Raw genomic sequence first — 27,978 nt, forward strand, 5'->3', positions numbered from 1 at the left:
GTCCTGGGTTTGATTCCTGGTCAAGGGCACAAACCTGGATTGCAGGTTTGATCTCCAGCCCTGGTTGGGGTGCGTGTGGAAGGCAAACAATTGATGTGTCTCTCTCACACTGATGTTTCTATCTCCACCCCGCCCTCCCTTCCATCCTCTCTAAAAAATCAATGGAAAAAATATCCTCGGGTGAGGATTAACAAAAAAACAAACAAAAACAAAAAAAACTAGGCAATTATAAACCAATCTTCCAAACATAAATGCAAAAATATTAAACTAAGTACGTGCAATCAAATTCAACACTGTGAGTGTGAGTGTGAGTGTGAGTGTGTGTATTCCAGCTAAGTATGACTTAAGTCCAGGAATGCAGTGAACTTAACATTAGAAAATTAATGTAGTTCACTGCATTAATGAAACATGGGCTCCTTATCAGTGCAGAAGCAGCACTCAATAAACTTCGATTTCCATATACAATTAAAAAACAACTCCTTGCATACTAGGAATAAAATTAGAATTCCTTAATAAGGCCAAAGATTTCAAATATTTATTCATGCTTAACTGAGTACCATTTTAACATTTAAAGTTACTACTTTTAAAATTAAGGAAAAAAGAATGAAATTAATAATAGTTTAGCTATTATCACCCCTATTCGGTATGATAAAGGACATCCTAGCCACTATAATAAGGCAATAATAAAAAATAAAATGGATAAGAATTACAAAAAAATAAAAATATTCACTAATCATATTAATTTTTACATACAGTTACTAGAATATATAACTATATATATAATTTGCATAAATTAACAGTAGATTCTTCTGAGTTAAGATATTTTAGGAAAGTTGCAGGATATAAGATTATACAAATGTCAATTACATTTCCATGCATCAGCAGAAAGAAAACATAACTTTAAAAATTTTTTAACTGGGATAGAAAGTACAACATGATGACTAGTTAGCAATGCTGTATAGCATATTTGATAGCTGCTAAGAGAGTAGATCCTAACATTTCTCATCACAAGGAGATAAAATTTTTTATAACCACATGAGGTGATGGATGTTAACTAAACTTACTGTGGTAATCATTTTGCAATATACATGTATGTCAAGTCATGCTGTGCACCTTAAACTTATATAGTGTTGTATGTCAACATATCTCAATAAAACTGGAGAAAAAAATAAAATACAATTTTTTTTAAGTTTTTAAAACAATTTTTTTTCTTTATTGATTTTTAGAGAGAGAGGAAGGGAGAGAGAGAGAGATGGAAATATTGATGAGAGAGAACATCAACTGGTCACCTCCTGCATGCCCTCCCCCCTACTGGGGATGGAGCCCACAACCTGGGCATGTGCCCTGACCGGGAATCGAACCAGTGAACTCTTGGTACATAGGTCAAGGCTCAACTGCTAAGCCACACAGGCCACGCCAATTTTTTTAAAGTTTTTAAGTGAAGGAGTTAACAGATCCCTAAAAAAAAAAAAGTCTAAAAGATATTAAAGATTTAAATAAATAAGATGCCATTATATATATGAAAAAAGTCTCAACATCATAAAGATGTCAATTCTCCCCAAATTGACAGTAGTTAATGCAATTTCAATTTTAAAAAGTCACAACAGAGAACAGAGGGTTTGTTTTTGTGAAAACCGAGGAGATTTTCAAATTTCTAAGCAAAAGACCAAGAAGAATCAAGATAATATGAAAAAAACAAGGTGGAGATTTGCTTCACCAGATGCAATTAAAAAAGCATTACAAGATAAGACAGTGTGGTATTGATACAACTAGACCAACGAAACAGAAGAGGCTAGAAACAGACTTGGGTATGTATTTGCTAACTTGGCACCTGACAAAGGCAGCATTGAAAACTGGTGGAGAAGAGATGGCCTACTTTTAAAAAGTAATATTTGCCAGCTGAGAGTGAAAATAAGCTATAAAATGTGTTAACATTTTGCCAAATTTGGCTCAGTTTTGATTGGTTTAAAACTAAATTAACTTCTGGAAATGGCTAATTCACACACAATGTGAGTGTACTTTTAATGCCATTGAAGTGTATACTTAAAAATGGTTAAGATGGTACATTTTACATTATGTATATTTTACCACAATTTGTAAATTTTTAAACTAAATACATTGTTAAAAAGTGGTCTTTGACAAAACTGGTCATTCATCTGCATAAGAATGAAACTGAACCCATACTTCACCACACGCAGGGAGAAATTAAAAACAGTCCTTAAGACTTTTTAAGAAAAATTTCTTTATGATCAAATACCATAACCTGGCCCTGGCCAGTTTGGCACAGTGGTTAGAGCGTCAGCCTGTGGTCCAGAGAGACCCGGGTTCAGTTCCCGCTAGGGGCGCGTACCTCGGTTGCAGTTTGTCCCCGGCCCTGGTTGGTTGTGCGGGTGGCAGCCACTCGATGTGTCCCTTTCACGTCGATGTTTCTCTCTCTCTCTCTCTCTTCCTCTCTCTCCCTCCCACTCTATCTGAACAAAAAATGGAAGAGTGTCCTCAGGTGAGGATTAAAAAACAAACAAAACTATAATCTGACAGGAAGAGTGTAATTTCAATACACATTTAATAAACAAAATTTTTTAAATTCCTAAAACGAAAATAACAAAAACACAACACAGCCTTCCCCCCCACTACCCTCCCAAAATGAACAAACTACTAGGACAGACAGACTAGGAAAGGTTCAGACGGCAGACAATAACAAATGTTAGGGAGCTGTTTGGTGGTGGAAAGTGGCACAATCCCTTTGAAAAACAATTTGGTATCACCTGGCAGAGTTGAGGATGAACCCAGCCTACCCACAGCCATTCATCCCTGAACATCTGCCCTGTGGAAGCCTGTGCACATGTGAACCAAGAGGCAAGACAACAGGAATGAGTCTTGATAACAGAATGCTGAAAGAAAGACTCCAGACACAACAGTCAAGTTATGGTTCCACTTAGCTGTTGGTCAAGAACAGGCAAGACTATCTATGGTGATAGACATAAGAACATCGGTGGCCTATGGGGGTGGACACTGACTAAAAGGGGACAAGCAGGAACTTGCTTGGGTGATGAAAATGATCTACACCTGGATCAGTGTTGGCTATACAAGTGTATGTATTTGTCAAATTCACCGAACTATGTACTTAATATCTGTGCAGTTTACTGTGTATAAATTTTGCCTCAGAATAAAAGGGAGAGAGAGAGAGAGACAGGGTGATTTGTGAGCCATTTAATCCTCCTAAGGGAAATCATTTGTTTCATATACTTTGCAGTAGCAATTTGCATATAATTGTACTCTAAGCACAAATTTATTTTATTCACTCAAAAAATAGGCTCAAATTCTCTTCTTGGCAACATATTTTAGCAAGCTCAATTCAAGACATAAGTATTCGAAAGAAAAGCTACTCAGGACTTGCCCATTTACTCTGAATTGACTAAGTGAAAATACTGGGACACATTTAGAAAAATAAAGAATTTAAAGGCTGGATAAATAGTAGTTCAGCCATATGACTTCACAGGCAAAGGTTAAAATTTCACAACTTATTGCCTCTCGCTTTTCTTCACAAATCAGTGAGGATATACGTACATGATCAGTCCCAACAACAAATAATTCAGAACTCACTTGTTACCACCACCTCCATCCCCCAGAGATTCTGCCTGAAAGGAGAGGAAGGTGGGAGAACAGAGACACCAAACCTCCAGTATGAACATTAACTTCCAATTCCCAGAACAGAAATTCCACTTCCAGACCAATCTGCTTACTAAGTATATGAGTGTGTGAAGGTCATCAAAACTAAGCCCTGTTGTGTCTAAACTTCCCACACCACACATCAAAGCCCAGGAACAAAGCAGACACATGTGACATATTTCCTACCTTTCTTTACTGGGATTGCTATATGCTTCTTCAATAAGTTCCATTTCGTCCAAATCCTTCCACATGCTTCCATCCAGGAACTGCCATCGATAAGGCAAATGGAAATGAACTCTATTGCACTTATCTAAAATAAAAATATAAAGTAGACATTTTGGCATTAGACAGCATGACCTAGTCCCATGGTTCTCAGTGAGTGTGGTGCTGAGTGCTGACCTGGGAACATTCTGGAAATTTGTAGAAGAGTTGTTTATTTTTAGTACAGTCATATCTATGCATTTAGATATTTAAATATTATGTAGTTTACCATATACATTTTCAAGAGACCATTACACTGATTTTTCAAATAATTTATGTTGGTAGGCTACATTATATATGAATTTCATCTCATGATAGTAAAGAAACTGATAACAAGAAGGTCAAATGCTCATCCTAGCAGGTGGAAGTCTGACTATGTGTTACTGCTATTCAAGTAGCAGGTGGACAGGTAGTAGTCACACTAAAAACGAAGCCAGCTTTACCATCCCATCCCCAGACACTTTTGATCTCAAGTGGGTCAGAAGTGTTGTTTTAATACACATTGATCTTTCCAGCTGCTAACACAATCACCTGTCCTCCACACACCCCTATACCCCTGAAGATCTTTATACACTGCTCTGTCCCTGCAGATATACACATAATGAATGGCCTAGGTCTATAGGTTTCAGCTGACTTCCCCCATGCCTTCCCTGTGCTCCCCAGGGCCTCACCCAGAATGCAGCCCACAACCTCTACCTATCAATATCCTCTATGAGGTTCTGCTTTATCCATACAGAGCAATGTTGTGAGAGGACAGAGAGACAGGGGAAAAAAGCAATGGGAAGCTCTGGGCACTCTCCTATGGACCCACTTCCAAGATATATTGGGGTAAAAAAGAAAAGAAAAAAAAAGTAGAAATATTTTCACTAAATACACATCTATGCACATATTATTCCTTGCAGGGGGAACTGGGTGGCTGGGACCGAATTATGAAGAAATTTCTGGGGTTTTATTGCACCTTTTGAATTTTGAACCAAGGTATGTATGATATATGCCAAAAAATTAAATATCGAGTTAAGTGAAAAAAAGATATAACAATGTGTGTAGTGTGCCTGTGAAAGAAGGTAACAGACTAGACATATACACTTGTGCCTGTATAAAATCTTTGTGAGCCCTGGCCAGTTCAGTTCAGCAGTTAGAGCATTGGCCTGAGGACCGAAGGGTCGCAGGTTCGATTTCTGGTCCAGGGCACATACCCAGGTTGCAGGTTCAGTCCTCAGCCCCTGTCAGGGTGGTACGGGAGGCAGCTGATCAATGTCTCACATGAATGTTTCTCTCTCTCCCTCCCTCTCTTCTACTCTATCTAAAAAAAAAAAATTAATGAAAAAATATCCTCAGGTGAGAATTAACACACAAAAAAAAAGAAAAAGAAAAAAATTGTAATATGTTTATATTGATTTTTTAGTGAGAGAAGAAGGAAGAGATAGAAACGTCAATGTGAGAGAGACGCATCAATTGGCTACCTCCTGCACACTCCCTACAGGGGATCAAGCCTGCAACCCAGGAATGTGCCCAACCAGTAACTGAACCAGGACCTCTCAGTCCATGGGACGACACTCAATCCACTGAGCCACACCAGCCGGGAAAAAACCATCTTTATGAAAGAATATTAAAGGAACTAGTAATAGTGAGTTTCTGGAGACAATCTAGTTACTGGGAAAAAGAGGTGTGAAGGAGACCTTTCTTATTGACTGTCCTTTGTACATTTTAAATTCACCTTTCAAAATAGCAACAATGAAGCTTGGCTAATGTGACACTTGACAATAATTATAATTTTCTAAAATTTTAAGCATTATTTCAGGTAAGTCTCACTAGCACTTCTTTCCCAGAGATTCTACAAAAGGTTGTGGTGTGAGGACCACCATTGAGGAAGGTGGGGAGGCTGCCTGGACTTGTCAAAGGCCAGGCCTGGGGCCCAGCCAACTGGGCAGAAGAGAGCACCTGACTAAGAGGACAGAGAACAAGAGCAGAGGCCTCAACTGAGGGAATCTCCTCTGAGATAAGCACAGTTGGATAATAGCCACACTGGGGACTCAGGACATCCTGACTTGTCCAGAGTTAGAGCTTCTTGGACTCTTGACTAGGAGTGTGTACAAGAATGATAATGAAGACTTGGCCTGGATAGATGAGGTCATGACTGTGGTCCAGAGGTTACAACCAAATAAGATTTCCTGTTTCCTCCTGAGGAGCATTAAGGGAAATGACCCTCAATAAATGCATCTATACACCCTAGCACAGGTAAAATCTGGATGGCCTAAAGAAAGATTTTCTCTTTAAGAAGGCACCTCCAGGGAAGACACACCACCCACTGCCTTCCAGACTGATGCTTCATTGAGAAGCATATGTGGGCCAAGGGAAGAGATTATGGTCAAACAGCAGGTTCAAGCCTTCTGGTTCTTAATCTGAGCTAAGTATGGAGTCCCCAGTGCTCATAAGTAAGAAGGCACCAGGAAAGAAAGGTGCCACATAGGTCACCACAGTGGCTGGCAAAAGCTGAGTGCCGGCTCAGTGATGGAGGCATGAGAGCTTTCTCTGCCACATCTGCCCTGGTCCTCCTGTCCCTTTCTCAGTTTCCTTCCCTACTTCAAATGTTCCCCACCTCATTGCGGTATTAGTGAGTCTAGGCTTTCTAAAAGGTGAGCCACAGAAACCAATCAATTTGTCAGAGTACCCACATCTACATCCCCTTTCTCTCTACAGCCCTAGAAATGAAAGACCACAGAAAGAATAAATCCTAAAGCACTAGAAAACAATAAACCATTCCATCAAAAGAACAGATTTATTGAAGAATTCCTAAAAATATGAAACAGAATCAAACTGATAAAGACAGAATAAAAACACACACAAAGTATGCAGAAGAGAGCTACCACAGAAGTGGGAAGGGTGTGGGGGCTTCACAAACTCAAAGTTCAATGTAACAAGAAACAAGGAATACACCCAGGCAATTACAATGAGAGTAACTGGGACCCTCCAGAGCAGGCATTCCCTCAGTGCCTTGCTTGTGCTCAGCAACCTTGCTATTTGTCCCATGAAACATGTGAGTGTAGATATAAGGGATGCAGAAAGAAGCCTATGAGAGAGTCATTAAAGCCCCCAGTCCTAGGATATATGCTAGCAGTCTACCCACCAAGCAAGACATACTGCCTCTTCCCCCATTGAGCCTGGCATCAGAATCAGCACAGAGATTCTACCAACATGAGCAGACAACCAAGAGTCACACAGAAGAAAAATTTACACATCCAGGCCGCTAACTCACACAGAATAATCAATACCTAAGAAAATAATTATTAGAGAAAACAAATCAAAAGTAATACATCTAAATATTAAAAGCTAAACCTATAAAACTTTTGGAAAAAAAAGTATGAGAAACATTTTTTTGTGAGCTTAGAATAGGCAAAGATTTTAAGGTACAAAAACACAAACCATTAAAAAAATATTACAATGGGTATCAATATTAATGTTTATACTCTTCAAAAGACACCATGAAGAAAATGAATATGAAAACACAGAGAATATATTTCCAATACTTATATCTGGCAAAGACATATAAATATTCAAAACTCTTGCAACTCATTAACGAGATCAAACATCCCCAAAATGGGCAAAATCACAAAAAGTCACAAAGACCATATATTGTATTCCATTTATGTGAAATATCTGGGCAAATCCACAGAGATAGAATGTGAGTCTGCAGTTGCCAGAAGTTGGAGGGGAGGGGAGAATAAGAGTGACTTCTAATGGATACAGGGCTTCTTTGGAGGTGATGAAATATTTTAACATCGACTGTGATAATGGTTGTCCAATGCTTTGACATTAGAAACTATTGCCCTGGCTGGTGTGGCTCAGTGGTTAGAGTGCCAGCCCGCACACTGAAGAATCACGGGTTCCATTCCCGGTCAAAGGCACATACCTGGGTTGCAGGTTCCATCTCCAGCCCTGCTCAAGGCACATTTGGGAGGCAACCAATTGATGTCTCTCTCTCTCTCAGATCAATGTTTCTCTCTCTCCCTCTTCTCTCTCTCTCTTTCACACACACACCCTCCTTCCCTTCCACTCGCTCTAAAAATTAATGAATCGGGTTAGGATTAACAACAGCAAGAAAAAAAAAGAAACTATTAAACAGGTGATTTGGATAGTATGTGAGTTATACTCAACATCTCAATAAAGCTATTATGTTAAAAACAGGCAAAAGATTTAAATAGATACTTCACAGAATACATACAAATGGCCAATAAGCAAATGAAAATAAATTTTAAATAACATTAGTCATCAAAAAATGCAAGTTAAAACTACAATGAGCTATCACTATTCACTTATTAGAATAGCTAACATTTACTTTTTTTATTTTATTTACTTACTATTATTTTTAATCCTCACCTGGGGATATTTTTCCATTTATCTTCAGATAGAGTGGGAGGGAGGGAGGGAGGGAGGGAGGGAGGGAAACATCGATGTAAGAGACACGTTGATTGGTTGCCTCCTGTAAGACCCCAACCAGGGTGGGGATCAAACCCCAACTAAGGTATGTGCCCTTGACCACAACTCTTTGGTCCAAGGGCTGACGCTCTAATCGCTGAGCCAAATCAGCCAGGGCAGAATAGCTAACATTTAAATGGCTGACAATACCAAGTGTTGACAAGAATAACTGGAATGCTCATACATTGCTGGTGGGAAGGTAAAGTAGTACATCCACTTTGGAAGACAGTTTGGCAGTTTTTTGTCAAATTAAACACCCATTTATCACATGATCCAGTAATTACACTTCTGGGTCTTTACCAAAGCAAAGTGGAAACATATATCCACACAAAAACTTGTACATGAAGATTTATAGAAGCTTTATTTGTAAAAAGCCAAAAACTGGAAACCCAAATGTTCATCAACATCTGAATGGATAAACAAATTGTAGTCAATCCATGTAACGGAATACTACTCAGCAAAGGAACAATGTATGGATATTCCAGCATGAGCAAGCCTCAAAAACATGCTCAGTGAGAGAAGATGGTACAGGAGAATACATGTTGTGTGATTTTATTTATATGAAATTCTAGAAAAGGCAAATCTAACCTACAGCAACAAAAAGTAGATCAGGAATTTCCTGGGGTTGGAATATTGAGGATTGTCTGTAAAGGTGCATAAGGGAAATTTTTGGAATGAGGGAACTGTTCCATATCTAGATTAGAGTCATGGCTACAAGAGCATACGCATTTACCAAAACTCAGAGTGTACATTTAAAATGGATTCATTTTACTGTGTATAAATTAGATCTCAGTGTTGATTTTTAAAGTATACATACATATGTATATATGACACATATCCTTTGACATTCCATTTCTAGGAACCTATTTAAGGAAATACACATGTATATTCAGATGCTCAATGGAACATCCCTCCAATTGAATATTACACAACTGTATTTAAAAACAAGGTGAACTTACATGTACTAACTAACATGGAAAAAACCTCCAAGACACATGTAAAGGAAGCAGGTTCAATAATATGTCACATGTTCCCATCCACTGAAAACTATGTAAAACAAATACCATGACAACATGGTATGTGTTTACCTTTGGGGAAAGCTGAAGAACTTCAGACTTTATTCTGTATTATTAGACTCTCTTACAAAGTAGTACTATTATAAATTGCTTGGGTAGTTTTTAAAGACTGAAAATGAAACAAGAAGTTGTGGTGTTTGTTTTTTAAGAGGAGTCACCGATCAAATCTGAGAAAGACTCATTCTTCAGTCAAAGCCCAGGTCAGCAGCAAACAGAAAACAAAGGTTTAGTAAAAATATAAACACAGCATAGACACAATTGCTATTTATGATAAAAGAGGGACTGTGGAGAGAAAACCACAACTTAATAATTACTCATCCCCCAAGAGTAAACACAGTTACCACCTCCTCAGGAAGGGCCTTCCCAGTTTCTAAGGCATCTCTAAGTCTATGACCATCCTTTATGAAGGACACTTACCTTTGTTCCCACTAGACTAGGCATCTGTATCTCGTGCACTTCACGCTATGCTGACCAAGGATTCACTCACTGCATGAACCAAAGAGTTATGCAATTATGGCCCCCAAAATCTTCTACAGTTTGAGTTTTAGAAACTCGAATAATTTATACCATCCCCAACTCCCCAACAAAATTGCTTCGGAACTAATTTGGCTGAATACCACACCAGCTCATGATTAAGAAGGCCTGACCCTCTCTAGACTGGGAGAAGACTTTGTGGGTAGTCTCAGAACACAGCTCCAGGAATGAGAAGCAGTTATCCCACCCACACGTGGATGAAGGGGTTCCCTGTAACTTACCTTGAAAGCTACAACTTTTCCGGATATGATACAAGCAGATCTCATCACTCTCCTCTTGGTTAGAAGTCGTTGAGGATACAGAACCTGAACTGTCTCTTCTCTCTACAAAGAAACACCATAAGGGTATATATCATCAGCCACTGAATTTAATTCTAATAGCAAATATTTGTGACTGAACTATTAGAATTAGGTACAAATACCAAGGAAAAAGCAATTAATAGAAAGGCTACCTCTCAAAATAAAACCTCAATTAATTTAGGTTAATTATAATTTTAATATAAAAAGGACATGTGATTTTAAAGTTTACCTTTACTAGTGCTACAATGAGCCTTTACACCTAATAGTTATATTTAATACTCCCCACCTACCATCATATAAGCAAGCATATAGCAAACCCTCTCTACTTAGTATCACCTATCATCTTGTTATTCGTCTTCATTTTTTTTTTTATGTGCCCCTAAGACATCCATAGGCTGGGCTTCAAAACCTATACCAATGGGACCCTGGAGGTCACCTCCCTCTATCCCCAAGGGCAGATATCCTTCCCTCCCTTGCCAACAAGGTCATAATCCAATTGAACTCTTCAAGGTCTATTTAAAGCAAAACCTGTCTACTTCTAGGCTTCCTACTACTGAAGGAAATTAACCAAAATTAATCAAACAAAATGTGAAGAAAACACACATATGGCAAGTATAATTGTTACATATAAAAATCAGATAAGATTAGCATGATAAGTCTGTCTGCTGGTAGTCCTGACACCTGATATTTTAGGAAGGGGTCTATTTATAATCCTAGATATTACTGCAAACAAGTGGATTTGATTGTGCATCCCTGGAGGGAGCAGTGTCTCATAGTCACCAAGACATAACCAAGGCCCAGGACAGTAACTAGCACACGACAAGCACTAAAATTTGTTGAATAAAACAATGGATAACCAGAATGGCCAGCCAACAGACAATACTGTGAAATGCAAGGGACACCAATATATCATGACCTTTGTGAAGGACCATGTTCTTGTTTTAAATTTTTTTTTCTTTGTTGGTTTCTTTTAGAGAGAGAGCTAGAAACAGTAATGAGAGACAACATCGATTGGCCACCTCCTGCATGCTCTACACTGGGGATTTGGCCTACAAAACTGGTCACGTGCCCCAACCAGGAACTGAACCGGCGCCCTCTTGGTGCATGGGTCGACGCTCAACCACTAAGCCACAACAGCAAGGCAGGGACTACAGTCTTTATTTCCCACACAAGATGTACTCAAGAAATGCTTATTACATAAACAATCTCTACTCAGAATTTCTCCATATGCCTGTCACTAAGCCTGACATTCCTTTTTAAAAAATAGTAATTATCCTAGCATGCCATTCATTCAATAAATTGAGTGCTTACTATGGGCCAGGCACTGCCCAGATGCCAGAGATGGGCAGTGAACAAAGTGAATTTACAATGACTAAAAAAAATTTCATTTATTCATCTCAAGAAGAGAACCAACATTCCTCTATGCTTTGTTCACTCATTTTTAAAACAATCAAAATGGAATGCAATGCAAAGGATGCCCCTAGAGTTGTGCAGCATGGCATTCTTAACTTTGGGGTCCCTCAGTGAAAGGCAAGCTCTCCAGGGGACAGAGGGACAACTGCACAGAGAAGCAGTCTCCCATCTCAGTGTAGTTCAGGCCTGGAGGGAATTCATTCACTGTCAACACCAACTGGCACTTTTGTAGAATGTCTTGCTTATTCACGGCCATGATTTCAACTCATCTTCATAACCCCCATTAGCTAGAAAGGAATCACTCATAGCATTTTACTAAAAGTAGTACCGACTTATCCAAAGTCACACATTCCATTTAATGTCCAGCTTGAATCCAGGGACCCCAGCCCAGAACCTTACCAGAAGTCCTCTGTGGGCCCGGAGAAGAGCTCTTATTCTTGATGTCATGAGCATTTCTATAAATGGAAGGCAGCCTGCTCATCAGTTCTGAGCTCATGCCCGACTTCTGCAATTTTTCCAGATTCTTAGAACTAGAGAAATCATGGGATCTCTTACAGCCCTTGCCAAACTTGCATTCACCCTGTAAAAAATACTGGCAGACATGGAGTTTGACACATTGCTTCCCAAAGGAACAAGAGCCATGAAGTCCATCTCCTTTGTTGTAGTGAAGGCAGATCTGTTGAGAGAGAAGGGAAAAGACAGAGTTTAGAAGCCCTCACATTACACCATCTTCCCACTGACCAGTGCACTGGTTAGAAGAGGTTCCCCTAGAGACATAGCCACTGCTGTGATTCCTTCATTCATATAGGCCACACAAAATGAGAATATCCTTCACTCTAAATGGATAACTGTTAACATATGCCCTTGGCTAAAGTGGAAGCAGGGTGGACAACAGACTTCTCAGAACAAGCCCCCCCCCCACTGGGAAAAGCCAAAGAACTTCAAACAGAGCTACTCCTTCACAGGAGACATTTTAATGTAAATTGTGAAACAGCTTCTAACCACCCTTATATTCTACCTACACCTTTCCCCCTGATTCACCAACTCTCCCCTACTCATGCCCCAGTTTCTCCCAACCCTTTTTTCTACAACTCAAGGTCAAAGAGGCTCTGAGGATTTAAAGCAACTTGGAGAAGGCCAAATACAGCCCTCTGTTTCTCAAAGGAGCAAAAAGACTCTGAGAAGTTAACCAGCTTGCCCTAGGTCACACAGCAATCTGGCACATACATGGCTATTGAACTGGGTTGTTGGCAAAGCTGGGACTAGAACTTGAATCAACTGCTCCTTCTTCTCTATACCCTGAATTCTTGTAGATGCAAACCAGGCCAGAGACCACTAAGGGCCCCCACTAAACTCATAGGCATTACACTGGGCAAGATTTGGCAGGGACCCCACTCCAGGGATAGAAGTCCCCAAGGGAAAGGCCAGAGAAGACTGAGCCTTAACCATGATTCTGCCACTTATAATCTTAAGCAAGCCACTGCCTGACTTTAAGCAAGCCACTATCAGCTCTGAGATTCAGTTTTTAAATTCCCTAAAATGAGAATAATCCCACCTACATTGCTGGGCTACTGTGAGGATTAAATGGGAAATACAAGGAGTGGCTAATACAATGCCTGGAACACAAGTGGATGTTCGAATCATGGTGATGGCCCTCAACTGGTCATCAGATAAGGAGTCTAGCCTGAGAGCAGAAGTCCTCGCAGAAATGCATACTGGGTCCAAGTTTATGGTCTTAGCTCCCATTTGCTGGCATTGTGTTCTGAACCAATCTGTACATCCAAGCACACAGAGGCTATACACTCCAGATTGGTCACATTCTGGCACATTTTTCACACTACTGACAAGATGGTCTCTCCAAAACGGGAATGCCCACTCTGCAAACACAAACCCCTCCCCCAATAACTCCTTCCTTGTGATATAGAAGGCTGCATGAATGAGTCTCTGCCCACCCATTTATTTTTCTCCCCTCTCTAACCCTAAATCCAGGTGCTGTCTCCTGATTGACCATGCCCAGTTCCCTCCTCTCTGTGTCTCCTTCCCCGGACTTTCATCCTTCAATAATCCTTCAGCAGGCACCACCTACTCCAGGATGCCCTGACCAGCGCCAACTGTGCCCCCAATACCAGAGCATGCTTCTATTAGAGCATCTAAAACAACACCTTACAATTATCCCGACTTGTCTGTCTGACCCAGTAAATGTGCCTCCTGGAAGGGCAGAACAGGGTTTTTTAATCTCCTTATCGCCAGTGCCTGACTCATAGAGGATAGTCAATAAAAGTTAGTTGAATTAAATCAATACTAATTTTCAAAAGGCAAAAGAGTTAATACTTATTATGTGCCAGTCACTGTGCACCTTTCTCAAATGGGTGATTTTAACTGAATCATATGGAAGAATTTTCATTAAAATATGCCAATCTAACCCTGGCTGGTTTGGCTCAGTGATTAAAACATCAGCCCGCGGACCAAAAAATCCCAGGTTTGATTCCAGCCAAGGGCACATAACCTCGGTTGTGGTTTGTCCCTGGCCCCGGTTGGGGTCGTGTGGGTGACAACCAGTCAAGGTGTCTCTCTCACATTGATGTTTCTTTCTCTCTCTCTTTCTTTCCCCCTCCCACTCTGACTAAAGATAAATGTAAAAATATCCTCGGATGAGGATTAATATATATATATATATATATGTATATATATATATATGCCAATCTAATCACTATTGCCTCATTGCAGAAATAGTGTCAGAGCATCCCACACAACCCTAGCCACAAGAAGGAACTGCTCAGATGTGCTGCAGAGCACAGCTAACTCTCAAGCCCAGCTGCTGCTGCCCTCTGGAGCCACTACCTTGTTCACACAGAGGCTACACTCCTGCGGATGCTCCCAGCCAACAATGGAGCTTGACATTCTGAGAAGATGCAGGCCACCTCCAACAGTGAAGGCTTTAGCTCAGAACTGCCGTTGGTCAAGTCGAAGTTTTCTTAGAAGTGGGTTACAGTCAAGATATCTTTCTGTCCAGTCCCCTTCCTTCCCCATCTCCTGCCACAGATGTCAGACCTGCATCCTGCCTGAAGGCTCACCCCAACTTCTTCTGCTCATTCCCCAATAAATCTCTCACACTTATTATCCCATCTTGGTGTCTGCTTCTAGGAGGACCCAAAGTCTTACATAACCATTGCAATGAGCTTTGAAACATGTGGTTAATACCGGAAATACAACATCAGAATTCACATCAACTAAAGTTCAAAATCCTAGGTGCAAGTGAATTAGTAGACAGCGGATCATCTGCCTGTCAGCAGCCCTAGAAAGCTTCTCCACAGACCCAACTGGGTCCAGCGATGTCTGCATGGTTCCAAGTCCTGCTAGACAGCGAGGGGCTGGCTGGAGTTTCTCACCCCCTCAACTGTGTAAATAACGTCTTGCTGCAACCACTGGCCAAACAGGCTGCCCCAACCTCACAGAAGCCATGGAAAGGAGGTACAAGCCCAACTGATACAAAAGGAAAGGAGGCTTCAAGGGACAATGTTGGCACAAGGTCACAGAGCCAGGAATTCAATCTAGGTCTCTTGCAAGCAGACCCCAGTGGTCATGATGGGGGGGTTTGGCTTTTCTTCTGCCATAGTATTTCCTATCTTCCAACCTTCCTGCCTCTTCCCAATTACATACTCACATACCCATCCCCTCCTGGCACTCACCTCCGGCAAAAGCCAAGGGTCGTTCTGAAGCAAGAGCTGGCAGAGTTCACTGTAGCTGAGGTGGTCAACACTGTGAGTTTTCAGCACACTCAGATTGTGCTCTGTTGTCAAGGTGTGACTGCAGTTCTTCCTGCAAAGGAGCAGACATGGTGACAACTGAACTGTGTTTACAAAATTCTTAAAGTTGAAGTCCTAACCATCAGTACCTTAGAAGTGATTGTACTTGGAGGCAGAGCCTTTAAAGAGGTTATTAAGTTAAAATGGGGTCACTGTAGGGGGATCAATCCAATCTGACTGGTCTCCTTTTAAGAAGAGGGGACTAGGACACAGACTTGCACAAAGGGAAGGCCATGTAAGGACATAGGGAGATGACCATCTACAAGCCAAGAAGAGAGGCTTCAGAAGAAACCAACCCTTAATGTCTAACTTCTAGCCTCCAGAATTGTAAGAAAATTAACTTCCGGTTGTTTAAGCCCCCCCAATGTGTGGTAATTTGTTACATCAGCCCAAGCAAGCTAAGAGAGCTAGTGAAATCGGTCCTTAAGATAATTTTACAAGAACAGTTACATTGTTTTTCTCACACTGGAGAAAAAACAGTATTTCTACACAACCATAAAACATAAAGCTTATTTACAAAGGAAAAGATGGTAACTTGTGAATTCTAGAACCCAGAATAGTGCCTCTCAGCAGGTATCTAATGAGAATGACAGGTCCAGTCCACAAAGAAGAGTCATAGCATACCAGTCACTGGACACTTAAACAATGGCTGAATAAATAAGTGTGGATGCCTTATGGTTATAAGGACTTACACAAGCATGCACACACACCCCTGAAGTCCAGCCCTCTCTCCTCCCCTCCTCCATTTTTTTGATCAACAAACCCTTGTTAAACATTCTTTGTGAGCCAGGCACTGGCACCATGCCCCAATGATCCAAAGACTTCAATTGATTGCCTGGATCAACATGACCCGGAAGAGTCAGGCAAATACCATTTGCTCAACTCAGTCACTGCTGTATCTCATACATCATGATTATAAGCATCTCAAAAGAAAACTGAACCCCTGATCAACTCCTCCAATCTGCACCTCCCACAGGCTCTGCCATCTTAGTAAAAGGTCATTTCCCTCTTCTATGGTACAGGCCAAAAACTTTGGAGTCCTGATTCCTCCCCTTCTCTCATCTAGTGGAGGTGTAAGACACAGACATGATTCAAAAATGGAGTAGAAAGTGCAAGATCAGCTGTGTTCAGAATACATCAGTGTGGAGAGAAGGGACACCTGACCGTGATAGAAGTGGGGAAGCAAACAAGAAAGAACCTGAGCCAAATTCTTAGGGTTGAGGAGGAGGTAGGCAAGGAGAGAAAAAAAGAACATTCTAATAATTGGTGCTGCCAGAGCCAAATCTATCTAATCAAAGCAAAATCTATCTAATCATTATAATGATTATGGCTGCTGAACCCTGTTGAGCATTTACAAGAAACTGGGGATTGCCCAAACACTTTATGAGTTCATTCATTTAGTCCTCAAAAACTCTGAGGTAGGTGGCACTATTATCCCCATTTTGCAGATGATGGAAATGGGGCTCAGGTATAAAGTAACTAGCCCTGGCCGGTTTGGCTCAGCGGTTAGAGCATCGGCCTGTGGTCCAGAGAGGCCCGGGTTCAGTTCCTGCTAAGGGCGCGTACCTTGGTTACTGTTTGTCCCCAGCCCTGGATGGGTCATGCGGGTGGCAACCACTCGATGTGTCCCTTTCACGTGGATGTCTCTCTCTCTTCCCCTCTCTCCATCCCACTCTATCTGAACAAAAATGGAAAAATGTACTCTGGTGAGGATGGATGGATGGATGGATGGATGGATGGATGAATGAATGAATAAATAAATAAATAAAGTAACTGAATGAATGAATGAATGAATGAATGAATGAATAAAGTAACTTGCCCAAGATCACTCAGCTAGCAGTGAGCAGAGGCAGGACTGGAACAAGGAAGGCTTGTCCTTCGGGCTGTGCTCTTGACCACAATGCTAACTGCCCCCCTAAGCACAGAATGAAAGTTAGGAACCAGGGGCCCTTCCCAGCTGTCACCAGTGAGAAGCAGCAGTGAGAATCTATTTCTGAAGCAGCTGACCTGCGGGGTTCAGGAAGACCAGTCAGGAAAAAGCACAAAAAATACAATTGATCACATACACTCTCCCTGCATGACCCAGAAACAGTCAGAGAAGGAAGGTGCAAGAAACTCTTGTGTGAACCTCAAGGAAAAGGAAAAGGTGAAGAATAAAGATGTGGAATCTAATAAACAAAATAATCTAACAAACAAAATAGAAACAGAAGCAGAGATACATAAAACAAACTGACAGCTATCAGAGGAGATGGAATTTGGGGAGCTGGGTAAAAAAGGTAAAGGGACTAAGCAAAAAAAAATAATAATAATAATAATAGCCCCAGCCAGTGTGGCTCAGTTGGTTGAGTACTGTCCGGTACACCCAAAGGTGGCCAGTTTGATTCCCAGTCAGGGCACATGCCTGGATTTCAGGTGTGTACGGGAGGCAACCAATCCATAGTTCTCTCACATCAATGTCTCTCTCCCTCTCCAAAATCAATCAAAACATATTTTAAAAACTAAGTAATAACAACACCTAGACACAGACAACAGTATGGTGATTGCCAGAGGGAAAGAAGGATGGGAGGAGGTGGAAGAGAGGAAAAGGGGAATAAATAAGGACAGAAAAAGACTTTACTTTGGGTGGTGAGCACACAATACAGTGTGCATATGATGCATTACTGAGCTGTACAATTGAAACCTGTGGGTTTTATTGACTATTGTCACCCCAAGAAATTCAATTAAAAAAAAAAAGAAAATTCAGAATCATCTAGGCCAGTAAACAGCAGATGTCCAGATTTCCAAGACAAGTAAAATTTAACCCCAAATTTTGGGAAGTAGGCTAAGAATAGGGCTGCCATCTTTATCTTATCAAATACAGACATTAGCCCTGGCCGATGTGGCTCAGTGGTAAAAGCGTTGGCCTGAGGACCAAAGAGTTGCTGGTTCGGTTCCGGTCAAGGGCACGTACTTTGGTGGTTGTTCACTTTCCCAGCCTGGGTCAGGCTCATGCCAGAGGCAACCAGTTGGTGTGTCTCTATCACATCAATGTTTCTCTCTCTCCCCTCCTTTCCCTCCCTCTCCTTCCCTCCTACTCTGTCTGAAGGTCAATGGAAAAATATCCTCTGTTGAGGGTTAAAAAACAAAAACAAAAACAGATATTAGCATTAACAAGATCCACCAGTTACCCCCATAATTTGATCCATCTATCCACCATTTATTGTGTCCACCTTCCTCTTCACTGCTGCTCCTCATTCTCCCCTGAGGTGCCTCTTCTCCACCAGTCCCTGAAGCCCAATTTCCTCAGGGTTCCACCCTCAGACCCCACCTGGGATCTGACCCACTCCTGGAGACAGGGCCTGCACCACCACCAACTCCCAAACCAGCCAATCAGGGCCCTGGCTGTCCTCCCAAGGTACAGGCCTCCGGGCACACTTCAAAACAAAACCCTCCCTGGCTCTCTCAACCAACAACAAGAAATTAAAGTATGAGTCATCTCTGAGTCAGCAATTTGACAGGAATCTGAGTCATCACCTCCCTCATATTGTCACCACACCACCACTAACCTCCCACCTCTCCCAAATTTTTCACACATACATCCCTTCTTCTGCAGGCCTTTCCTGGGCCTTAGGATATTCCGATCTAGAGATTTCTGGGCAGCTGCTTCCCAGGAACTACATATCCCCCCCAACACACACACATCCAGCCCTATGTAGGTGAGCCCATGAGGTCCCTGTGGTCCAGAGGACTTAGGTGGAAGAATGACTACCTCTTCTAGACCTGGCCCACATACACCTCTCTCCAGCCCTCTATTCTGTGTCTTCTCCATCTACCTCCTGGAACCGGATACCCAGGATGGCCTGAAGAGCCCGGGCTGAGGAGGCAGGGTCGAGTCTAGGTCAGCCAGCCTGGGTTCCCCGAATGACCGCAGGGATGAAAGGCCCTACCTATGCGGACTGCTGCCCCGGACAGGAGCAAAAAATAATGTCTACTGCGTTAAGCTAAAACAAGCAAACAAAAAAAACCCAAACCAACAAAAATAAAACGGGGATAGAAGAAAAAGGCACAATTCTTTAGATAAGGGGACTCGTTTCCAATCAGGTGCCCATCACATCAGCCTGTAAATCAGCATCCACACCAAGCTCTCTCCCGCCACTTCACGGGCTCCTGTCACCTTCGGGGTGAGGTCCAGCTCCCTGAGCACCTGCTGCTGCAGCGTGGGAGACCCCGCTTCCCTCCCCGGGCAGGGGCGTGGGCAGGCGCTCAGGGGACAGAACCGGGCGGCGTGACGGAGAGGAAGACAAGGGCTCAGAAAGGAAAGTGCGGTCTGACTTGCGGCCAGGATTCACGGGGCAGACGCGAAAGGCGTCCCACGCGGAGAAAAGGCCACCAGGGGGACCAAGGCTGAGCGTCCCCGACCCCGACGGGACGGGGGGCGGGGCTGGGGCGGCCCGCCCGCGTCCCCAGGGCCTTTGGGCCGATGAGGAGCGTGCACCTTCCAAAGGCCACGGAAGCCTCCACCGGCTGCTGGCCGGTGAGCACCGGGGTTGAGCGGTTTGGAAAGATGTCTCCGGTGCGGGGCTGAGGAAGCCGCCGGCGTGCGGCCCTCAAAGCCCAGCAGACAGGGCGTCGTGCGGGGCCCGGAAACCAGGCGCGGCGCGTTCTTAAGAAAGTCCCCCACCCCACCCCCACCCGGGCCTCCGCCCTCTCCCCGGGCCAGGCGTGCAGCAGGCGCTCCATAAATGCACGCTGGGGAGAATTACGGGGAACGGCCACCAACTCGCCTCCCGGACTGGAAGGGCTCAGGGCGGGCCGGAGAGGAGGGGACCCGGGCCCGCGCCCCGCCCGCCCGCCCCCGGGGCCCGCCGTCGGGCCGCCGCCTCACCCGGTCTTCTGGAACCGGCAGGCCCCCAGGACCATGAACTTGCAGAAGTGCAGCTGCCCGCAGAGCCCGGTGCAGGTGGCCCTGGCGCCCTGGTGGCCGCGGCACAGGCGCAGCGCCGAGACGGCCAGCACCACCCGCTGGGAGGCGGCGGCCCCGTCCGCCCGCGTCGCCACCGCGAAGTGCCGGCGCTCCCGCAGCAGCCGCTCCAGCGCGCCCGCGCCGCCGCCGTCCCGCAGGCGACGCCGCAGCTCCTCCAGCTCCAGGGCGCCCCCGGCCGCGCACAGCAGCTGGGTCACTTGGGCGACGGACGCGGGCTGGGCCATGGCCACGGCGGCGGCGACGGAGGCGCACTGCCCGTCGGGCCGCCGGCTGGCGGGGTGGATCCCGCGGGGAGGAGACGCCAGCGGGAATCGAAAGCGAAAGCTGCCCAGGCTCGGGGGAAAGCAGAACCTGTGCGGCCTCGCCACGCCCCCGGGCCCGCCGCTGAGCGGGGCTCGGCGCCTGGCGGCTGAGGCGGCCTCGGCGCCCCCGGCGCCCCCGGCGCCCCCGGCCGAGGCGGCCGCCCAGCCCGACCAGGACATCATCTGCGCCGTCGGAAGGCCGCGGGCGTGCCGGCCCCGCAAAGCGGTTCTGGGGCGCTGGGAGGGCGGGCGCCTCGCGGAGCCCTTCACCTCGAGGCCGACGGGGCGTCGCCGGAGCGCGGGCTGCTCCTCGCTGCAGCGGGCGAGCGAGGGCGCGGGAGCAGGGCTGTGCGCGCGGCGCGTGCGTCAGGTGGGCTGCGGCGCCCCCTGGGAAGCGGCCGGAACCGCGCCACGCGCCCGCGCCCCCGACGGCTTCCGTCGACGCGCCCGCGCCCCGCTCCCAGCGCAGCCGACTCCGTCCCCCGAAGCGCGAGGGCGTCGTTAGCGCTGCTTTCGCCTCCTTTTCAACAGGAGGGCGTCCTCTCCCACAACGCCCGTCTCGCTCCCTCGCTGAGGAAACTCGAGGGAGCAGAGTCAGGGGCCGCTCGCAGCCCGGGACGCGCTGCGGAGGGACGTGCGCACTGTTAGAGCCCTGGGGCGAGTCGGGGAAGGGCTGGCCACCTTGTCCGTACGTGTGACCTTTGACCCAGCAATCCTTCGAGAACCTTCTAGAACTAAAAGGAACAGTACCGAGGTCAGGGGCCACTGTTCACGCACGGGCGGTGGGGTGAGGGGAACAAGGGCTGGCCGTCGTCCGCCCGGTGGACCGCGCGCACGACCGTGTGTTACATCGCCTTCCATTGACGGAGAAGCGTCCATGGAACGTTCGATAGGAGCGAGAACGCGGCGGACACGGCGACCGCGGAGCGGAGAGAACGCTGCGTGCGCGTGCGCGTGCGGTGCGCGTGCGCGTGGCAGGGCCTTCGAAGGGCGCGGGGAGGCCGCGGGCGAGGCCCCGCCGTCGGCAGCCGCGTGGGCGGGAGCGCCTGGGGACCGGGAAGGACGAGGAGGGGTGGAAAGATGGTGGCGAGAAGGCAGTCTTGTATCGACGAACATAAAATTCGATTTATACGATTCCTACCAAAAATGTAACAATGCACTGCGTGCGGATGACGAGCCCATAGGAACGTGGAAAGATGAATGTGACTGCATGAGGGGGTGGGATGAGGGGCAACTTTTCTCTTGGAGTTCCTTTTTTTTTTTCTCCAGTGTGCGTGGAACAATTTTCCTGTTCGACCTTTTTATTTCATGTATGTGTAACCATGGACGCAGACGACCGCGCTGGGGGTGGGGGATGGGAGGAGGCTGTCAATGGGGGGGGGGGGACATTCAACAAACAAAAAATTTAAATTAAAAAAAATAAGTTTAATTCCGGGTTTAATATTATTGTACAATAAGATAACAGGTTTGAGAGCGACGAAGTGTGACGCCCGGGAAAGGGCTGGAGCAAGGCCCTCAGAGAGCTGGGCCTTCCATACAAGCAGTGAAACCGGCCCCGACGGTGGAAGGCACGTGTGCAGAGCGCTGTGACTTGCTCGTCTCGCAGCGGCCCACTCAGGTTTTCGTGAAGGACAATGGACGTGGGCTGGAACATCAGGCGTGGGCATCCGGCTTACTCTGGTCGCACCCCTCCTGCCCTGCTCCCCGGCCCGGAAAGCAGACTCACAGCGCCCTTCCTGGGACCTGCACCAGACAGAACAGAACCGGGCTGGGGCTCTTTCACAGCCTCCTCCCAAATAAGTCCCCTTTTGACCTGAGTGTGGGGGTCCCGGGGAAGACTTCCTGAAAAGGCTGGTATTTCTTTATCTCGCCTAGATCAACCCTGATGGCGTCCCTCCTCAGGTTGTTCACCATTCAAATGCTTTAACATCCTGGCTGGTCGAGCCAATGGGTAACAGTAAACGAACCAAAAAGCTTAAAAGTGGGAGCTGAAGAATGAGGTGTCTCCTGGGGCTTTGCAAAGCTCCAGCTTCTTTCCAGGAATCTAGAAAGCCACGCGCATGCCTCCCGGCGGGTTCTCCTCGCCGAGGTAGTTATGTTCTGCAAAGTCACCGTGAGCCTGAATCAGAGAAGAGAAAATCACCGCTCCTGCTGCACGGTTAAGTTCCTGCAAGCCCCTGGTCACATTTTTGGCAATTTGGATTAATCCACAGCCTTGCTCTATGTGTGTTTTTGTTTAAAGACACCGATGTATTTTCTTGATTCATTAACATTGAACTCACAGCCCACATCACTACAGCTCATGTCTGAACAAAGCTTACTTAACATAACAGATTTTCTCCACAGAGCACATCACAGCCTGCTTGCTCTTAGGAACACTGGCCAGCCCTTCAGCACCAAGGCGTGGGGGTCATTTTAAACAGTGAAATCACCAACAAAAAGCACCAGAACGTGGAAAACATGCACTTAATAGACCACAAAAAGAACACTTGTTTACTCTGAGAGCTGAAACAAGAGGCAGTGTGTGTCGCCTCACTATGTGTGTGTCCTTGAATGACCATGAAAGTACCACACAGTGATTTGGAGTTACAAGTAAATTTTAAGTTTATAGGCAAATTTGCAAATATGGAATCTGAATATCGAGGATCGGTTATAAATACTGCCCAGAGTGTGGCCCTTCTTTGGGCTGTCAGACCTCTGCACCATCATCCTCAGGCACTAGCTAAGACCTGCGGGGAGCAGGGGTGGAAGGAAAGCCCCAAGCCCTTCTGACTCTCATTACCTGCTGCTCCTGCGCAATATGGCTCCATAGCAAAGCTTGCAGATGGCCAAACAGGGTAAAAGGGATCCAAAAGCACCTGGGCAGAGCGGTGTCCACGGCACATTCTGTGGCTCAGGTCACAGGAACCTCACAGAGGAAAGAGGACGTATGCATTACTTACCTGGCTGGACTCCAGGCATGTGACAGCACATGACCCCAGACCAGTCTGCAGTGCTGTTGTAATGCTAGCACAGTGCTTTTTTCCTTGACTATCACCCCTCCCATTCTGGCAGAAGACACCCTCTCTTGTTCCTATTGACCTCCTCAGAGTCTAGCCAGTATCTGATATTCAATAAATGTTTGAGAAAGGAATAAAGACAGCAAATGTCACCCATAATCCAACCACCCACATGCAACTGTATTCATCCCTGGGGATTTGCTCTGGACATGTGTAGGGCTAGAAGCCTGCCCCCAAACTTCATCTGGCCTAAGGTAAAGGGATCATTTTAACGATCATAAATGGGCCAATGAGTCTGTAAAGGAGCATATTTCATATGCACTGGTCACCACTGATCTGTTCAGGGGATTCAAAGAAGATAATGTGGTAGTAAGTTTTTTAAACATGGATTTATAAACATGGCTCACTGAGATTATTTGTACATGTATGAGTTGATCCAGTAGTGTTATGGGTTGAATTGTGTCCCCCTCCTCGAAGTTCATATGTTGAAGTCCTAACCCCCAACACCTCAGAATATACTCATATTTGGGTATAGGGTCTTTTAAGAGATAATTAAAATGAGGTCATTACGGTGGGCCTGAATACATTACGACTGGCGTCTTTACAAAAAGGGTATAAATTTGGATACAGACATGTACTGAAGGAAGACAATGTGAGAGACACAGGGAGAAGATGGCCATCTGCAAGTTGAGGAGAGAGGCCTGGAATGGATCCTTCCCTTATGGTCCTCAGACAGAATCAACCCTGCTAACACCTTAGTCTCCAACAAATCTGTTGTTTAAGCCATGCAGGCTGTAATGCTTTGTTATAGCAGCCTTAGCAAACTTATACCAGTAGTTAGCCCCCAAACCAAAGAGAATGGGCACAGCTTTGCCTCCCCTTGGCAAAACCTCAGAAGGGATCAGTGTTTGGAGTAGGATCAAAGTCTTTGCCAACCCCTGGCTAAAGTCCACCTTCACACACCCCACACCCCAGTATTGTAATGGACTTGCTTATTCTCCAGTTTTTTGTGTGTTTTTTTTTTTAACATTTTTTCTTTATTGATTCTAGACAGAGGGGAAGGGAGAGAAAGATGGAAACACCAATGAGAGAGAACATCGATTGGCCGCCTCCTGAATGCCCCCCACTGGGAACTGGGCCCACAACCAGAGCATGTGCCCTGACCAGAGAATCGAACCGGTGACCTCCTGGTACATGGTTCGATGCTCAGCCACTGAGCCACACCGGCCAGGCTCTCCAGTTATTCTTAACTCAGAATTTGGGAGAATTACAATTGGTGGTTATTGCAGACTATTAAAGGCCGTATCCTGGGGGAACCCCTGAACAATTCCTTCCTTGAGCAGCACATTGTCCAGGAATTAAAATAGACCAACAGCACCCATGTAGGGTCCTGCTTCATAGTTCTGAAAATACTGCTGGGGGAAATCAAGTAATTCAGGAAGCACCTTTTTCTTTTCTTTAGGTAGGAAAAATCCTTTCATAATTAGGCAGCACCTAATTAATCTGTCTTGTAGTTTTATACATTAACCATGACTATATTCTATATTAAAGCAAGCACTCCTTTCACAAATCAATTACAATAAAATTTTAAGTTTAGGTTCTAAGTGAGCTATATAATCACACAGTTTAGCTTATTCAAGAAAAACCTATTCTAGCTTTTTTCTTATTGTAAAGAAACTTGAAACATCCATCCTTTTTATAACACTATATTTGATGAGTTTCTACAGATCTTAATAGTTGACAGAAATGGAATTCTAAAATTGTATAAGGGTTCTTTTCCCATTATTCTGCTCTTCTCTTTTACCTTCTCTCCCCAACCCCCTCCCCATCCCACCCCATCCCACTGCCAGAGAGGAAGGGAGAGGGAGGGAGGGAGAGGGATGGGCAGGGAAAGTGGTAGAAAAGGAGGGAGGGAGGGGGGTGGAGAGGCAGAGAGAGAGAGAGAATGAGAATGAGACTTCTTTCTCCTTCCTTATCTGGGCAGATCCATTTACCAGAGCTGAGGGGCAGAAAATGATGGCAGAAGAGGTTGCTGTCCTGCAGGGCCATGTGCAGTGGAAGGGTGCACTAGGCATGGCCTAGCTCTGAGACTTTGGGAACTCGTGTTAGGCTCATATATTCTAACAGTATCACATATCCCTTGTTTGCAGCTGGTTCTTCACTAGAAGGTGGGAAGCTTAGAAGATAAACAGCATTCTTTCTTACATACCCAGACCCAGGGAAAGGACAGATTCAAACTTAAGTGACAGAAATCTTCTGCAAAAAAATATATTTTCAATCCAAAATGGATGCCTATAAATTTTTAGAATACTAATCATTCCTAACGACCACCTATACCTTTTTAATAACAAAGTGTAACACAATTAGACTCAGCAGGTAGAACGCGAAGGGGCGAGGGGGATGTGTTAGGAGGGGTGTAGGGATTGAGCAAAAAAAGAGAAAGAACTTATTGTTGGGGAGGTGGAAGAGGGTATCAGGGGATAAAAGGTGATGGAAAGAAAATAAAAAGAAATTTAAGCCCTGGCTGGTTTGGGTCAGCAGTAGAGCGTCGGCCTGCAGACCAGAGTCCTGGGTTCGGTTCCCACTGGGGGCACGTACCTCGGTTGTGGTTTGTCCCGGGCCCTGGTTGGGGTCGTGTGGGTGGCAATCAGTCGATGTGTCTCTCTCCCATCAATGTTTCTCTCTCTCTCTTCCTCTCTCTCTCCCTCCCGATTGATCTGAAGATAAATGCAAAAATGTCCTCAGGTGAGGATAAAAAAAAAAAAATTTAAAAGAATAGAGGAAAACAATTCACACAAAATAACATGTCTTTAGAGTTAGGCTTTTGATTAAAATCGTAGTCCTACTTAGCAGCAGTGTGAACCTGGAATGTTTACTGTCTCTGGCCTCAGTTTCACCTGCAGGGTGGGGACAGCACCTACCTAGTTGGGATGTGAGGAAGAAATGAAAATATGCCTGTACGCTGTAAGTACTCAAATGGGAAATAAAGACAGTGAGGGTGTCTATTCAAAAGCCTGTCTGCAGCACAGCACCCCATTCTTCCCATTCTAAATGAGGGGTGGGTAACACCCACATTCCACAGTGATGACCTCAGTCTCACAGCCTGGTGGAAAACACAAAGGTCACGCTAAAAGTCTAGGAGTGTAGGTCCTGATAATTAATTGCCAACAGATGAACTAGAGAAAAGGTAAACATCCCTCAGGGATCACAGATGGCATGTGGATTTTTACAGAACAGATTTATTCAGATTTAGTTTTCAATCAGCTGGAATAACCAGGCCAGTAAGAAAGAGGAGATGTGAACGTGCTTTGGGTACCATTCTTGAAACAAATGTGGAGGTGCGTTTAAGTGGTGCACTCTGGACACCTACTCTCTTGCAGGTATTAATACATGAAGAGTAGAGGCCATTGGTCCTTCTGTTGCCTTGGTTTCCATCAATCTGCATTCGGGCTCCTTCTCCGGAGCAGACCCTCCACCCATTTCCTGCCCCTTCCCAGGCTCCTCTTCTGCTCTGAAGTGCTGCCCCAGGTGCTTCTTCCTCCTTGGTCCATGGCTTCTCTCTCCCAGGCCCAATTTCTCACCATGCTCAGCTCATCCCAGACCTGGCTCTCACACCCTTGAAAGCACCATGTCCAAGTTGAACTCATCTCAGTGAACTTGCACTTCCACTCCCGCCTTCCCTAGGCAGCCAGGTCATAGCACACCTTGTTCTCCTGGCCTCTCAGATCTACCATACGTTCCCGCAGGACTGGGACTTTGTCCTGCTCACTCTTGTAGCTCCAGTGCTAGAACAAGGCCTGGAATACTGCAGGTGCTCAGTGTGTGTTTGTGGGGTGCCCAGATTGGGGACAACAAATGCTCTTAAGTGTCCACCAGTAGCACCTGCATGCATGGCCACAGCAGAGTCTCATCCTACCAATTAATTGCCCTTTTGTCTTCTTCCCTCTTTCACCAATGGCTTCCCCAGCAACACATCTAATAAAGTTATATAACACATTACTCTGCACATTTAAATCTTCAGAAATAGTAAGGAGCCTGAGTTTGATGCAGTTTTTCACATACTCCAATAATTCCCCCATGATTTAATAGCAGAAAAAGGAAACAGAAAGTCAGAATTGGATATAGAATTCAAACTTTTTTCTTTCAAAGACACATTTTATACAATTTCCAACATTTATAC

General features: G+C 45.0%; 1 protein-coding gene across 1 annotated transcript in view; it reads right to left on the reverse strand.

Moving 5' to 3' along the window:
* Positions 1-20,721, reverse strand: part of PARP12 (poly(ADP-ribose) polymerase family member 12) — a 42,897-nt gene extending 22,176 nt beyond the window's left edge. The window contains exons 1-5 of the mRNA XM_036246954.1: positions 20,399-20,721; positions 15,418-15,547; positions 12,128-12,404; positions 10,238-10,339; positions 3,856-3,979 (exon numbers count right to left, since the gene is read on the reverse strand). Coding sequence (XP_036102847.1) covers positions 3,856-3,979; positions 10,238-10,339; positions 12,128-12,404; positions 15,418-15,547; positions 20,399-20,721 — 956 coding nt within the window. The remainder of the gene's footprint in view (positions 1-3,855; positions 3,980-10,237; positions 10,340-12,127; positions 12,405-15,417; positions 15,548-20,398) is intronic.
* Between the last annotated feature and the right edge of the window lie 7,257 nt (positions 20,722-27,978).

The sequence above is a fragment of the Molossus molossus genome, unplaced genomic scaffold, assembly GCF_014108415.1.
Source record: "Molossus molossus isolate mMolMol1 unplaced genomic scaffold, mMolMol1.p scaffold_m16_p_7, whole genome shotgun sequence".
NCBI classification, from domain to species: domain Eukaryota; kingdom Metazoa; phylum Chordata; class Mammalia; order Chiroptera; family Molossidae; genus Molossus; species Molossus molossus.